Below are 15,951 nucleotides of genomic sequence, written 5' to 3' on the forward strand. Positions count from 1 at the left end.
TCACGGGGTGTTTTGGGTCTTTGATCATCAAACCTCCTCGCCCGGGCGACCCAGTCAGGGGTGATCAGCCCCCGACTTGTGACCAAGTGGCCCACTACTCCACGGATCCCCCCTCCCAATCCACAGCCATCTTGAGGCTTTCTCTGCAGCCTCTGTGATGTTCTTGATACCTCTTTTGCACAGCTGACCTTTTACTCCAAGAAGTTTGAAAGTACAATGTAATGATTGGCCAGCAAAACCCCGGCACCCCACCTCTACTTTCGCCGCGGGCTTTCCAGCCTTTGCTTCTATATTCCATCACCAGCACAGTGTATTTGGCCCTCTTGCACTCATTAGCAGGGGCAAATCCCTGTATGGGACTCCACTGGGGCCAGGGGCGGAACCTGATCTTGCTGCCATCACTGCTTCTTTGACCTCTTTCAGGGTGAACTCTGAGGTGTTAAACTGGACACAGGCCTTTCTATGATGCCAAACCGTTCCGCGCCTATAGTCATTATTAAGTTGAGGGTGCCAATAATTTTGTCCAGCCCAGTTTTTGAGTTTTGTGTGAAATTATGTCAAATTTGCCTTTTTTTTCTCAGTTTTTTGTGCTGTTCCAATATACATAAAAGAAATAAACATGTGTATACCAAAACACTTGTAATTATAACAATTTTCTGGGAGAAATGTTGAATTTTCTGGAAAAATTCCAGGGGTGCCAATAATCTCGGCCATAACTGTACACATGCCGTCTTCCAACACCCCCCTCACAGCTGAACAAAAAAAGGGCCCAATATTTCCAGTGAAAAGTTTTGAGCCCCTCTTAGAATGTTTGACTATATTGAAATTTATTTGCTGGTTGCGATAATTGTAAAAAAATTGAAATGTTGATTTAATTGCCGCATATAATTTTTGTTGTTACTGTTAATTTTGTTTTGTATGAAAACTGCATAAATTATTGTATTAAGAAAGTTATTTAAATTTAATATTTTTAAGATAATGGATATTTTCCAGAGTTAAAATTGGTTCCCCTTGCCTAGAATTTGTTCCGTATAACCTAACTCAAAATAATCTGTGCAGCATTAATAAGGCACGAATATCTTTAATTTGTGCCTTTAGTTTGGTGCCTTTAGGATTTTCCTAGTGGGAGTTAGGCAGGGGGCATTCTGTGTCTGCTGTAATCACCATATTATATTAAAAGATAACATAATATCATAAATATTTTAGCAGAATGAACTGAACAAAGTGTCAAAAATATTATTTGACTAAATCAATCAATTTTTGGGACTGAAGGCAACTGGATTTGCACAAATGAGCATTGCAGAAAAGCATTACGGTAGCGTTTAAATGAAAAAGTGGTCACATTTGTAATGATATACAGTCATATGAAAAAGTTTGGGAACTCCTCATAATTTTTGGGATTTTTGTTACAGCCAAATCCTCCGCATATGCCGCTCCTGCATTTTTCTTGGCCTGCCAGACCTGGGTTAAACAGCAACTGTGCTTGTGGCCTTCCATTTCCTGATTACATTCCTTACTGTGTAAAAGGCTGCCTGCGGGAGGACTCCACTCGCTATTAGACCGGGTTCCTTTAAGGGCTGCTCCTCAGCTGGTCATGTGTTTAGTTTAGCCAGTCGCAGGTTAGAGAGAGCAGTCATAGTTTTCCAGTTTTTTTAGTGTGGGTTCCGTACAATATGAGCACACTGTTAATTTTCGCCGCTTCCCCAGATAGCACATGACTAAAGTAAGTATTGCTGTTGTTGATGATGTATATGGAAACTGAGCGGCGGTGAAGCCGGCAATGCGGACTTAATTCTGGGGTTGCAGCGCTACAGATTAGTTTAAAAATTATTCAGTTTAGTTTAGTTTTGGTTGGCAGTCATTTGACTGGTCAAATGGAATACGAGGCATTTTCTGACTTCTTTATACAGACACCAATAAATGCAAAATGAGACATTTTCTAATTTTCCCATTATGATTGGTCTAATCAAATTGGTGAAAATTACCCGTTTTTGTATTTTCCGTCTTAAATCAAAAAAATAGTTATACTCACGTACACGGACTGGCATACCTCTACATCAGATACTATTAAATCTGCATTTCAGAAAAGTTTTGCTTCTTTCCTCTGATCACTTACTCCATTGTTGTGAACATGGCACTGAAAGTAGTGATGTGCGAATCACAAACAAACTTGTTTTTCGAACGGGTCTTTAAAGTGAACTGAATGAACTGATTCACTGGCCAAAGTGATTCAAATCACTGTACATGCATGCATGGAATGCCTGCTAAGCCTCTGTGCCTGTGATCAGAAGGTCGCCAGTTCCAACCCGGCCTCAGCACATCTGTGGGTCCTTGAGCCGCAAGAGATGGCTGCCCTTCATGGCTAGCTTGCTGTCACCCACAGAGAGCAAGTTGGGGGATCAAGTGCTAACGTTCGTGTCGGTCAATTTCAGCAATTTATTTCATTCTCCGAATCTATGGGCCCTACACTGACTATGTAGTGCAGTGAGATCTATTGGCCACAATAAATATTGCCATGAGTGAGGACCGGTTTGTACTAGAAAATATTGACCAATAAAACTTGTGATTATTAATGTGTGAATATTCTGCATATTTATTTGCAGCAAATAAAAGAAGTAAAAAATAAACCAAAATTTGTTTTGTGGTTGATGTTGCTACTTTTATTGTTATGTTACTATGGTTGCAGCTGTTGTTATTGCTGTTACTGTTGTTGTTGCTGCTCGTTGTTTTAGTTTTATATTATTATTATAGTTTTGTTTTTCTTTGTTTTGTCTTTTTTTGTGCACCAATCTGTGTGGTCCTTTTTTCTTTATTTCTTCCCCATATTTCTTCCCCCACCCTTGTTCTCTGTCTCCCCTAACCTCTGCTGGTTGTCTTCTGTATATAAAAAGAAAGAAAAAAAACTTGCAATGAAAATTAAAAATAAAGCAGTCCTCTGTAGAGGGGCGGTGGTGGAGGGAATAAAAAAAAGAATGAATCAATGATTCAAAGAATTGAATCATTTCAGTGAACTGAATGAAATTAATCGAATCAATAAAAAGATTCAGTTTGCAAGTACAGGATACATGTGGTTATATACATGTGGCTAATTTGCGTGGAAAATTTAGGGCATTTACTGGATGGGAACAGCACAACCTTCAAAGCACTTATATGTCCGAATGTTTCTCCAATGCATAGGATTTATGACCCGTGCCTGTTGCATGGTGGTTTACTCAAGGTTTTATAAATCACTTCTACTTTATGTACGAAAGGCAAGTTTTCCTAAGAACACCTCCTATCCTGCATGAATTTATGATCTTTTATAGGTGAGGATCCAGCAGTGGGGTACACCATCTAAGTGTAAGTTCGAGCAATAGCCTACGATGGACGTAAACTGCCCATATATTTGAGTTTACGCACTACTAAAAAAGAATGGGTAGCAAAAAGTTTCAAAATAGTACCAAGTTATAATGTGAATTTTATAGTACCTTAACATTACTTGTAAGGTTCTTTGTAACAAAAAAGTGGTGAAAATGTAACTAACCTAACAAAACTCTGTTTTTGTTTTTAACATGTAATAGTATAATGTCATCAGACATCATTTTAATAACCTGCTACCTTTGCTGCAGATTTATGATAAACCGAGGTTGCTGGTTTAATTGGTCAAGCTTAGTTTCATCAGCAAACATTAGCTAGTAAGCTAGAGAAATTTGTCACCCTGCCTTTGTTTGTTTCTTGTGAACCATTTGTATTTCTTGAGCTTGAGCATCTCAAGTAGCAGAATGAAAGCACTTAAAATAAATGTCCGTCTAACTATACCACAAATCTGATAAACATACAAGTGCTATAACAACTTATATTTGTATGGCAAGCCATTTAAACATTTAATCAAGTCACACTTTTATTTGAATTTACATTTCAGATATTCACAATAGCTTTTCTCCTAGTCAAAATTGTATTCTTAGTAGTCAGAATGGCAATTACACACATCCACAATCACATTCTTCCTAGTAGAAAATGTATTTCAAGATATCTAAAACTTTATTTCTCCTAGTCATAATCCCATTTAATTTATATTTAAATCTTTACGAAGTATAAGTGATGGTTTTAACATTTAATCATTAGACTGGATATGTATTGCAGATATTCGTCATTTAATTCTTCCTAGTCAAAAAGAGCATTTCAGATATCCACAATGACATTCTTCCTATCCACAATTGTCATTTCAGATATCCACAATGTTCATTCTGGATATCTGCAATTAAATTCTTACTAGGAAAAACTCCCATTTCAGATATGTCCAATCCAATTGTTACTAGTCATAATTTTAATTTCAGATATCCGAAGAGCCAGGCTAGAGTTAAAAAGGTGTGTGTGTGTATGTATATATATGTGTGTGTATGTGTGTGTGTGTTTATATATATATATAAAAGGTAATTTTAAATATCCAAAAATACATTGTGAATAGTAAAAATGTCATTACAGATATCCACAATTCATATTATGCCTAGGAACAATGCAATTGCAGATATCTACAAATGTATTGTGGATCTGTTGAAGAGTAGATAAAACGCCATTTTAACATAAAAACGATCCATTGACTGTCATGCCCGGCTCGTCCGATCCTCGTGTGTGCCACGCCCCCTGATTATCCACGTGTGCTTCCCTGATCTTGCCCGGCTGTGTCCGATTATTTTCGCCCAGTCTTCTCTATTTCAGTCCATGTCTTGCCTTAGTTCTTTGTCCGTCATTGATGTTAGATGTCAGTGTCAGATGTTTCCTGCTCTCTGTTTCCCTAGTTCCACAATAAATCCCTGTTTTCCCCGTACTTCGCCTGCTTGCCTGCTCCTTGCCTGCTTGCCTGCCCGTGCGCTTCATCCGCTTAACCATCGAACCGTGACATTGACTATCCAGAATTACATTTTAGATATACATAATATATTTTCTCCTAGTCAAAATTATATTCTTACTAGCCAGAGTGGCAATTACAGATATCCACAATTACATTCTTATTAGTAGAAAATGTATTTCAAGATCTAAAACCACATTTTTCTAAAAGTCACAATTCTATTTAAGATATATTTAACATTCTGGATATCCAAAATAGAATTCTTGTTAGAAAAAAACTCCCATTTAACATATCTATAATCTAAGTGTTAGTAGTCATATTAGGTGAGCTATGTTGGCGTTTATTATTATTTTTTTGGATATCCAGAATTGCATTCTTACAAGTAAAAATGTTTTCCATCAGTATGTTTCCCTGTCGTCATCATTTCAGATATCTAGAATGGCGGTGTGACATACATCCAGTAAAATATAAGCCAGCTAAATTATTGATGCCATCTGTACTGTTGCTATGACAGTTCTCTATAAACTCATTATTACAAAAAAAATTATAATTATATATGTTTTAATAGAACGCTAATAACTTGCACAGCAAAATATAAAACGTTCTTTGTTTCGTCCGCCACATGTTGCTGAATATATAGTTTTTGCTGTTAATACAGCAGAACAGAAAGACTCCAGTGCGATTAAATCAATATTAGCCAGATTTACCAGTTTTGCTTCAGTTTAATTTTTGATTTGGTCACCCAGAGGGTCTTCTGACAGACAGACAGGCAGTGCAAGTGGCATGTTGAGGGGCTGTCAGATGTTTGCAGTCAGTGCATGGGACAGTCATTCATTCACAAAATGCATAATTGTGACCAGATCATGTAAATGGAGCTCATCGCTCATGGAGCTGTACAGTTTTCCAGCTCCCCCAACTCACAGCTGCTTCACTCATTATCAGCCCCCTCTTGGGTCAATTTTAATCCCGCTCCAAGGAAATCGCTCACCCCAGTCTCCAAAAACGAAAACAATCGGCATCATATGTTTATTTTAGCTTAAACTTTAGCCTGGCATCAAAACAAATGCGCAGTCAAATCCGCATTCAAGTACAAGTGGTTTATTTCTGCGTGAGTCATGCTTCAGACATAGGGAGTGAGCTGGTCTGCTACAGCGCCGGTGTACGAAAGTGGAGCTAGACAGAGCGAGTGATAAGGTGATGCTGATTGTGGATAGTCAATGGATCGTTTTTATGTTAAAACAGGGTCTTATCTACTCTTCAACAGATATCCACAATACATTTGTATACATCTGCAATTGCATTGTTCCTAGTCATAATTCTAATTGTAGATATCTGAAATTGCGTTTTTACTAGTCATGCTATAAATTGTGGATATTCATAAAGATGTTTTTGCTAGTGACAATGTATTTCGGATATTTGAAATTAAAATTATGACTAGTAACAATTGGATTGTAGATATATGACATGGGAGTTTTTCCTAGTAAGAATTCAATTGTAGATATCCAGAATGGAAAGCGAAGTTATTTTTGTCTTTCTTTTTTTCTTTTTTATGATACAAAAAATGATCTGATCTGTGACTCAAATACTATGATATGAGCCTGAACCGTGAGTTCCAAAAGGCTTTTGATGTTGTCCCCCACAAGAGGCTCCTACTTAAACTCAAAGCGACAGGTATTTTAGGTACCGTAGCGACCTGGATTGATAACTGGTTAACAGATAGGAAACAGCGAGTAGTTATAAGAGGCACAATGTCACAGTGGGCTTGCGTTCATAGTGGGGTACCGCAGGGTTCGATTTTAGGACCACTATTGTTCCTAATTTACATAAATGATATGGATACCAATATATACAGTAAACTGGTGAAATTTGCAGATGACACCAAGGTGGGTGGTGTAGCAGATACTGAATTAGCGGCTCAGCAGCTACAGCGGGATCTTGATTTAATTAGTGACTGGGCCGATACCTGGCAGATGAAATTTAACGCAGATAAATGTAAGGTACTCCATCTAGGGAGCAGAAATATAAAGTACAGGTATTTCATGGGTGTCACTGAAATAAAAGTAGCTGATCATGAGAAAGACCTTGGTGTGTATGTTGATGCTTCCATGTCCCATTCTCGCCAGTGTGGGGAAGCAATAAAAAAGGCCAATAGGATGTTGGGGTATATCTCCAGGTGTGTGGAGTATAAGTCAAAGGAGGTAATGCTAAGATTATACAATTCCTTGGTGAGACCTCACCTAGAATATTGTGTGCAGGTTTGGTCACCATATCTTAAAAAGGACATTGTGGCCTTAGAAAAGGTGCAGCGTAGGGCCACAAAAATGATTCCTGGTCTTAGAGGAATGTCATACGTGGAAAGGTTACTTGAGCTAAATCTGTTCAGTCTCAAGCAAAGGAGACTGAGGGGGGACATGATCCAGGTATATAAGATTCTAACAGGTTTGGATGCTGTTCAACCAAATAGTTACTTCAGCATTAGTTTAAATACACGAACTCGTGGCCATAGGTGGAAATTAGCGGGAGAACATTTCAAGCTGGATTTAAGGAAGCACTTCTTTACACAGCGTGTAGTCAGAGTATGGAATAGCCTTCCTGATAATGTAGTGCAAGCTGAATCCTTGGGTTCCTTTAAATCAGAGCTAGATAAGATTTTAACGACTCTGAGCTATTAGTTTAGTTCTCCCCAAGCGAGCTTAATGGGCCAAATGGCCTCCTCTCGTTTGTATAGTTCTTATGTTCTTATGTTCAGTAATCTGTTGCATGCCTAAACCATACTTAGCAAGCTACATAGTGAGCACACTTCTTACATCGCACTGGTGATGGTGGCACATTGCCATCATAGAGGTGGTGGAAATACTTCTCACAAATACAAAGAAAACAAATTTGTAACTGTGTACAATCCAAATTCGACAAACATGTGAAACAGCAAGCTGGTTCCGGTAATATCAGACAGCGATATTGATTGATTGTCCATAGTGAAAACATCGTTCTGTGCAACAATATTTGTATTTAGTAGCTACTAGCTACAGTGTAACTTAAGTAGTAGTGGTGTAACTGACAAAGAATGCGGTGCTAGTTTCAAACTAGCTAGTTTTAACATATGATTTAAGGTACACTTTACACCTGACCTCATGATTAACTTACACTAAGCTGATGCAACCCACTGCAGGTCCTTTTAATTGAAATGGTAGTTTACGAGTCCTGTCCTAGCTCAAAGTGTCCTCCCGACATGCATTATCTGGTCACACTACAATCAAGACAATGGAGGTTGTATGACCAGGTGCATAAATGTTACTCTCAATAACACTCACCGATTCTGCAACAGACGAAGATTAGAAAAGGATATGAAACCTGCATTTACCTCTGTTTTTTATGAGAAACTGGGCATTGAAAAAGGATTACTACTGGCGATGAAAGCAGGGTGTGGTGAGTAATATTCATGGCTAAGAAGGAGACTGCACAGATCCCTCAGGAGACAGCTAAGGTATTAAGCAGGCTATGTCCCTTGTTCTGATTAACTATTAACGAGCTCTGGAAAACCTCTTGTTTCTTGGTCTCTTTTGTAATGACACATAACAAACCAAATCTGCACAAAAAATAACATTTTGTATTGTGTACATTGTAAAATGAATAAATGTTATATTATGACAGTTTTGTGCATTACTTTTGACCAAGTTTTAACCCAGATTTTTTTATATCTGCATGGGTGTTTTCCTATGCAAGAACAATACAGATTTCCTAACTTAGCATGTCTTATTTTTTGTTTGCCATCTTGTCTCTCTGTATTCTCTGTGTTGGCTCTCTTACAGATGGCTGGCACTAGATCCAGACCTATGGTATTTTAAAGCAGCTGTTATGCAACTGTAATTTTAAATCATTTGCACGCAGAAGAAAATGACTTTTAAATAGCTGCTCACTATGAGTGAAAGGGTTAGTATAACCTGTTAAAGTAACATACTCACCCAGATTCTCAAGGATCACCTTCCACCTGTCCCTCACACCGCGGCGCACCTCCCTCTTAGCATTGATGTCAACACTAAGACGCCGGTATCCCTGTGGGATGTTTAAACAGAACGAAATTAGTAGCATAATAACCAAGAATTTAGATTTATGGGGAAAGGCGGGTGGCATGGTGGTGCAGTGTTTAGCACTGTTGCCTAACACCTCTGGGACCCGGGTTCAAGTCTCCACCTGGGTTACATGTGTGTGGAGTTTGCATGTTCTCCCCATGTCGTCGTGGGGTTTGCCCCGGATACTCCAGTTTCCCCCCACAGTCCAAAAACATGCTGAGGCTAGTTGGACTTGCTAAATTGCTCGTAGGTGTGCATGTGTGAGTGAATGGTGTGTAAGTGTGCCCTGTGATACTCTTCGGTCATGCTGGGAATATACACTGGCACCTTGACTGTATCAAGATTAAATCCTTGGACCCATTGTCAGACCATATGCTGGTGCAGTGGGTCTTGGGTTCCTCCTGGGACACAACAATGCCCGGTCTCATATGGCAAGACTATGTAGGCAGTTCCTGGAGGATGAAGTAATTGATACCATTGACTGCCCCCCACGCTTACATGACCTAAATCCAATAGAACACTTTTGGAACATTATGTTTCAGTCCATCCAATACCACCAGGTTGTACATCAGACTGTCCAGGAGCTTAGTGACGTCCTGATCCAGATATGGGAGGAGATCTCCTAGGACACCATCCATCATCTCATTAGGAGCATGCCCCAATATTGTCAGGCATGCATACAAGCATTTGGGGACCATAGAAACTACAGTGGTGCCTGCGGTTCATGAACACTATCCATTCCAAGAAAGTGGTCGCGAACCAAGGCAATTTTCCCATAAGAAAGCATTAAAATAATAATTTTTGTAAATTTTCTGATTTTTCTAGTAAAAACTTTGAAGGAAAACACAATATAGTGTGACGACGGGTGAACTGAGGCATCGTGAGAGCAGAGAGAGACATGGAGACTTGCTTGCCAGGGAAATCATGCTCTTTATTAGCAGTCCTTAAAGCCCTTGTATTATTGTTGTTAATGTTAATGATTTCCCTATTTTGGCGCGTGTGTTTGCCTGTGTCTTGAATATACTCAGTCCAATCCTTGTCTGTATTTAGCATATGTAAATCTTCCACCGTGTGTGCATCTTGCAGTTCTGCGTCTGACAACCTTGTATTTCCCATGCTGGGACATGCGCCCTGCCGGTGCTAGACTAGTATAATAAAAAAAGAATATGGTCGAGGAATCTGTTTGTCTACCAAAATTTTTACGTGAATCAATGCATTTTTTTTTTTTACACAAAATTTTTGGTCGCGAACTAAATTGTTCGTAAGCCACAGTATTCGGGAACTGCAGGCACCACTGTACTAAGTATGATTTTGAGTTGCTGCAATGAAATTTCGCCAAAATAGACTAGCCTGCCTCATCATTTTTTCACTTCGATTGGTTGATCATTTTCATTTGCATCAAATGATGTGGCGTCCTTTAACATATTAACCAGTCCTTATCAGTATAGATATCTAGCATGATTTTTTTCCATTGAGATCTGATGTGTTTTCAAAGTGTTACTTTATTTTTTTTGAGCAGTGTAATATTTTAAAAGATCAAAGACTTGGCTACTAAACTTTGCAATGGCCCAACCTTTAAAATATCTATCTTACAGCGTTTTTTCACAGCATAGCCTTAGTGTCATGCCCGGCTCGTCTGATCCTCGTGTGTGCCACGCTCCCCTGATTATCCACGTGTGCTTCCCTAATCATGCCCAGCTGTATCCTGTTGTTTCGCCCTGTCTTGTCTATTTCAGTCCACGTCTTGCCCTACTTGTTGTCTGTCATTGATGTTAGCTGAAGTTAGTGATGTCCTGTTCTTCCCGTAACCATCTCCCCACTAATAAACCCCCAGTTTTCCCCGTATTCTGCCTGCCTGCCTCATCCTTCCCTGCCTCCTACCCACCAGCCTGCCCATCCGCACCCGCGACTCCTGACACTTAGTGAGAAGCCATTTTATTTTTTAAAGTTGGTAAGTGTTCTCTTAATGCTAATCAAAATATGGATTTATAATTATGGTTCATTCAAAACCTACTAAATTAAGAGTTTGGATGAAGCAAACTTTTTGATACAGCATTTCTCCGGGTAGGTCCAACAATTTGTAAGTTGTATACCATTTGGTTTTAGCTTGAGATAGAGCTGTTTCATGGACAGGCAGAGTCAAGACCATTAACAGGGCCTTTATCAGTGTTGGACTGACCTGGGAGCCCCTGCGCATCCTGGACCTCTTTTGCAGCAGGTTGTAGAGTTCACGGTCATCATCCCTTTCAGAGTGGCTGTGGTCTCCCGGCTCACTCCAAAGGTTGGTCTCCTGGTCACGCCTCTTCTTTGCCTCCCGGTCGAAATAGAGCAGTGTTTCACTGCAAATATGCAATACACACCAACCAAGCATCATTTCTATACATTCACAGGATATTTGGGAGCTATATTTCAAAACATTGGTGCTAAAGGGTTGTGTTGACAGACTATTTTGATTGTGCATCATCCCAGCTCTGTGTATGCAGTCTATATGTTTTCCTTGTGCTTCTAGAGGGGTCTCCTCTACGTACTTTCCCTAAGTCATGTGGTGCTCTTAGTGTGAAACTGCATCCATGTGTCTTGTGATGGACTGACACCCTCTCCAGGGTGTCGCTTGTATTGCCAGTGCATCTTGGGAAAGGCTCCAGGCTCACCATAACTCTGGATTAGATACATGGCTCTGGATAAATGAATATACATGTGTAGGAATGTCATGGACAGCTGTAGGCTTTCGGAGTATAGTGTGTCGTCCATGTAGTGAGTTATTCATAATAAATATTTGATATGTTTAGCATCATGCTCCTAGGGTTGTATAGACACCACCAGTACCTCAGTAATGGGTTCTTTTCCTCGGGTTCATCATCAGCACAACAACAGCAACAGCAGAAATTAGCACAAAACCTTCTGAAAGCTGCACCCATTGCTGAGTCACAAAAATGGAACAAGAGGTGGAAGGGGTAACAAAGCAGATATTCTAACAGAGAAAAAGAGGACAGTAGACAGAGGAAAAAAAACATCTAAATCAATAACTTTATAAAGGAAACTTTATGCAGGAAAACATGTCAGAATTGAGTATGAAAGTATTTAATCACCAGCCCAATGATCAAACCAATAAACACTAGAACAGTCTCCCTTAGCTGGCCCACTCCAAGTATACCCTAACAATATAGTGCTGTAGGTCTATTTTATCTAAATATAATCAACAACCTTTTTAAGGTCACAGTGTGTTTTTCAGAAAAACTTCTTTTGAATGGAACACCATGAAGTACAGATAACTAAGCCGAATACTGGCAACTGTAATTATGTTACTTAACTTACATTTTAGTTCAGTTTAGACCATACATGGTGGCAGATACGTTTCTGAATGAGCATACATGGCTAGTATAGCAGTACAACAACCAGGATCCACTTTTGACTCCATTTTATAAGCTTTATGGGCTCAAGCACAGCAATTTAACTATTATACTCCTCACTCTCCCTAGGGGTGGATTTTTTGTCGATGGTCTCGAACCCAGAATCCCTACATTGCAAACACACAAACATGGAACCAAAAGACATAGAAGAAGGTTTCTGAAGCATATGTGAAGTAAATACTCATACCTGGTCTGAGTAGCCTTTCCTGGTCACCTTCTGGTGTTCACTTAGTCTTCTTGCTAAATCTCCAAAATAATGAGTGTCCCACACACCATGGAAGTACCCAGGAAAATGATTTTAATCCCTACATCAGACACCACTTCAGCAAATAATTTATATTAAAAAAAAGTAGTTGCAGAGCGGAGATGCAGTGACCCCAATGCGATCAGACTTTTTCTCAGTTTTCTTTAACTTCTACTCTTGCATCTGGCTACATTTTAATCTCAGTACTGGTTCTGGGTAGTCCCCTAATGCCTCGTCACGTGATTTGGACTTCCAGTTGATTTGGCTGCAGTGGCTTGCAGCAGCTCCCAGTGGCTTTGTACTGCTAGTAGCAGATCTCCATGTATAGACAAGGAAAAAGAGGAGCACAGGCACTATACCAGGTCTGACCCCTCTCACTCAGCACATGGTGAAGGGGGGGCTGGATAGGAAGGAGTAACACACACACCCCTCCCCCCACCCCCCTTTAACAAATGTAGCAAATCACAGAGCGGTCATATGAACAGCATTGAAATCCCCTGAAGCTCAGCGCAAGCTCACACCACCCCAAGCTCTCACTGAGTGAGTGTGTAGGCATGCAGGAGCAAAGCTTACACATAGTATGACAGCTAAAGCTATATACATCAGTATAAAAGAAAACCTCTCTTTGTACAGTCATCTTCTTGTTTATTCCAGCTTTTTTTCATGTAAAATCAACAACCACAGAAATGCAACTTTCCCAGTTTAAATACAAAATATTGCATATTTAGAGCTAATAATTAAAAATTGAAGGGGTAAGATATAAACAAAACTAGACACAGTACATTTTTATCCTATTAACTGTGACAGTTGTGGCAAAATAAATTATAAATTCACTTTTACTAGTTGAGCATGCAACCTCTAAAACATGAGACTTCAGGATTTGTAGACTTCTACATAAGAAACTGACTGTGAATGCAATCAAGAAACAAAAAATGTCAAAAGTGACATTTATGGTTAAGGTTAGGGTTGGATAAGGGTTAAGGTCCTTGTGTTGGGATTAGAAGATTTCCCCATAGAAATGAATGAAGTCCTCACAAAGATATGATTACAAACCTCTGTGTGTGTGTGTGTGTGTGTGTGTGTTTGTGTCTGTATATGTGTGGTCATGTATATATTGTAGTGTGAAGACAGTGTTATAAAAACCAGTTAAGATTGTCAGATCATTTTCAGATTCCCACAATATAATCCATCCATCCATCCATTTTCCAAACCGCTTATCCTACTGGGTCGCGGGGGGTCCGGAGCCTTATCCCAGAAGCATTGGGCACGAGGCAGGGAACAACCCAGGATGGGGGGCCAGCCCATCGCAGGGCACACTCACACACCAGTCACTCACATATGCACAGCTATGGGCAACTTAGCAACTCCAATTAGCCTCAGCATGTTTTTGGACTGTGGGGGGAAACCGGAGTACCCAGAGGAAACCCCACGACGACATGGGGAGAACATGCAAACTCCATACACATGTGACCCAGGCGGAGACTCGAACCCGAGTCCCAGAGGTGCTAACTACTGCAGCTAACCACTAACAGTGCTAACCTCTGCAGCACCATGCCTCTGTCACGATCTTCGGGAGGCAGTTGCGGCGATCGGGCTGGAAACAGGCACGGTAGACCAAGTACGGGAAATAACGGGGCTTTATTCAACAAACGGGGACTGGGAAACATCGGACAGGGACTATCCACAAATCCACAATGACGGACAAGGGGAACAGGTAAGACCAGGACTTAAATAGGACGGGACTAATCAAAGTAAGCGGACACAGATGGAGACAATCAGGAAAGTACACGTGGGTAATCAGGGGGGCGTGGCACACACGAGGAGCGGACGAGCCGGGCATCACAGAACCCCCCCCTAAAGGCGCGCTTCTCTGGGCGCGCCTAGGAAGGGGCGATGGACGGGACGAGGGAAACCGGACCGGGAACAGAAGAACAAGACTATTAATAGGGCACAGGGAACAAGACTGACAGACAGAACTGGCACAAGGACAGGAAGTAGGACAGGACTGGACATAAGATGGGAAAGGCGGACAGACAGATAAGGAATGGGGACATGGAGGGAACAGGTGGAACAAAAGGGCCAGGAGTGAACGGAGGGAACACTGGGGGACAAGGAGCAGAGACGGGAGGAATGAAAGGACGAGGACCAAAGAGAGGAGGGACAGAGACAGGAGAGACAAAGACGGGAGGCCAGGGAGAGAAGGAGGGGGAATAAAGGGGAGCCTGAGGGAGCCCCAGCGGGCGACAGGAGACAGCCGGAGGGGCCGCAGGTAGCCAGGAGGCCGGAGCCGGAGGGGACAGAGGAGGGACAGAGGAGGCAGGGCGAGGGACCGATGGAGGGGCCGAGGAGGGAGCAGGAGGGAGACCCAGGGAAAGGACAAAGGAGCTGGAGGGGACCTAGGCGAGGGTAAGGAGAGGAGGGGAGCCGCAGTAGGCGGCGACGTCCTCCGACGCGCCGGAGGTGGGGGACCAGCAGGCGACCGAGGAGCCGCTGTTGGGGAGCCCGCAGGCGACCGACCGGGCACCGGAGTGGGGAGCGAGGCAGGGAGACGAGGCCGAGGAGGGGGACCTGCAGGTGACAGCCGACCTGGAGAGCCAGGACCCGCAGGCGCCGACCGAGCCAGGGGGCAGGGTGGGAGGGACCCCAGCCCTATGTCGGTGTCCTCTCCCCTTGCGGGACACAGACATGGGGGTCCTTGGCTGGGGTCCAGCTCGTCGGGGTGAGGACCGAGGAGTCATCAAGAGGGTTCTCGAGGGGTCCCATTCAAGCTCCTCCACCTCCAAGGAGGGAGGAGCGATGGTGGTGTCCTCCGGGACCTCCTCGGGGACTGGGGAAGAAGGGATTGGAGTGGGGTTAGGAACGGGAGTCACTGGGGGCACAGTCACTGGAGGCGGAGGGAGCGCCTCGGGCGTGGGCGCGGGAGTTGCAGGCACAGGGAGCCCCTCGGGCGGGGACGTGGGTGCTGCAGGCACAGGGAGCGGGAAATAAATTTGCCACCCCCCACAATATAATAATAATAAAAAAAAACTATGAATGCAATCAAAAAACTAAAAATGCCAAAAGACTTGTATTTAGTTTGGTTACTTATGCTTAAGGTTAGGGCTGGGTAGGGGCTAAGCTTGTGATAGCTGGGATTTGGGGTATGCCCATAGAAAAGAATGGAAAGTCTCCACAAAAATGCAGTATGTATACAAACGTCTGTGTGAAGGAACTATGTCTCAAAAAGCCTAAATGAGGCTCCCATAATCTTATCCCTGCCCATGGTCCCTTGTCTCCCCATTATGACTTACTGTGCTGCCCCCAATTTAACCAGTTTGACCACTTTCATCCGTGTTGCCATCAGTGATTATTTGCAATGCGTGTATCATTGCAGCTAAAGACCCCATGAGAAAATCTCAA

At 41.9% G+C, this 15,951-nt stretch overlaps 1 protein-coding gene across 3 annotated transcripts in view; it reads right to left on the bottom strand.

Annotated features, from left to right (window-relative positions):
* mreg (melanoregulin) overlaps positions 1 to 12,915 on the bottom strand; it is a 116,167-nt gene extending 103,252 nt beyond the window's left edge. For 2 of the 3 annotated variants that reach the window (XM_049001102.1, XM_049001100.1), the window contains exons 1-4: positions 12,496 to 12,915; positions 11,725 to 11,869; positions 11,078 to 11,237; positions 8,791 to 8,881 (exon numbers count right to left, since the gene is read on the bottom strand). In XM_049001102.1, the coding sequence (XP_048857059.1) occupies positions 8,791 to 8,881; positions 11,078 to 11,237; positions 11,725 to 11,816 (343 nt within the window). In that variant the 5' untranslated portion in view covers positions 11,817 to 11,869; positions 12,496 to 12,915. The remainder of the gene's footprint in view (positions 1 to 8,790; positions 8,882 to 11,077; positions 11,238 to 11,724; positions 11,870 to 12,495) is intronic. The other variant, XM_049001101.1, reaches the window with a different exon arrangement.
* Between the last annotated feature and the right edge of the window lie 3,036 nt (positions 12,916 to 15,951).

The sequence above is a fragment of the Brienomyrus brachyistius genome, unplaced genomic scaffold, assembly GCF_023856365.1.
Source record: "Brienomyrus brachyistius isolate T26 unplaced genomic scaffold, BBRACH_0.4 scaffold55, whole genome shotgun sequence".
Lineage (NCBI taxonomy): Eukaryota > Metazoa > Chordata > Actinopteri > Osteoglossiformes > Mormyridae > Brienomyrus > Brienomyrus brachyistius.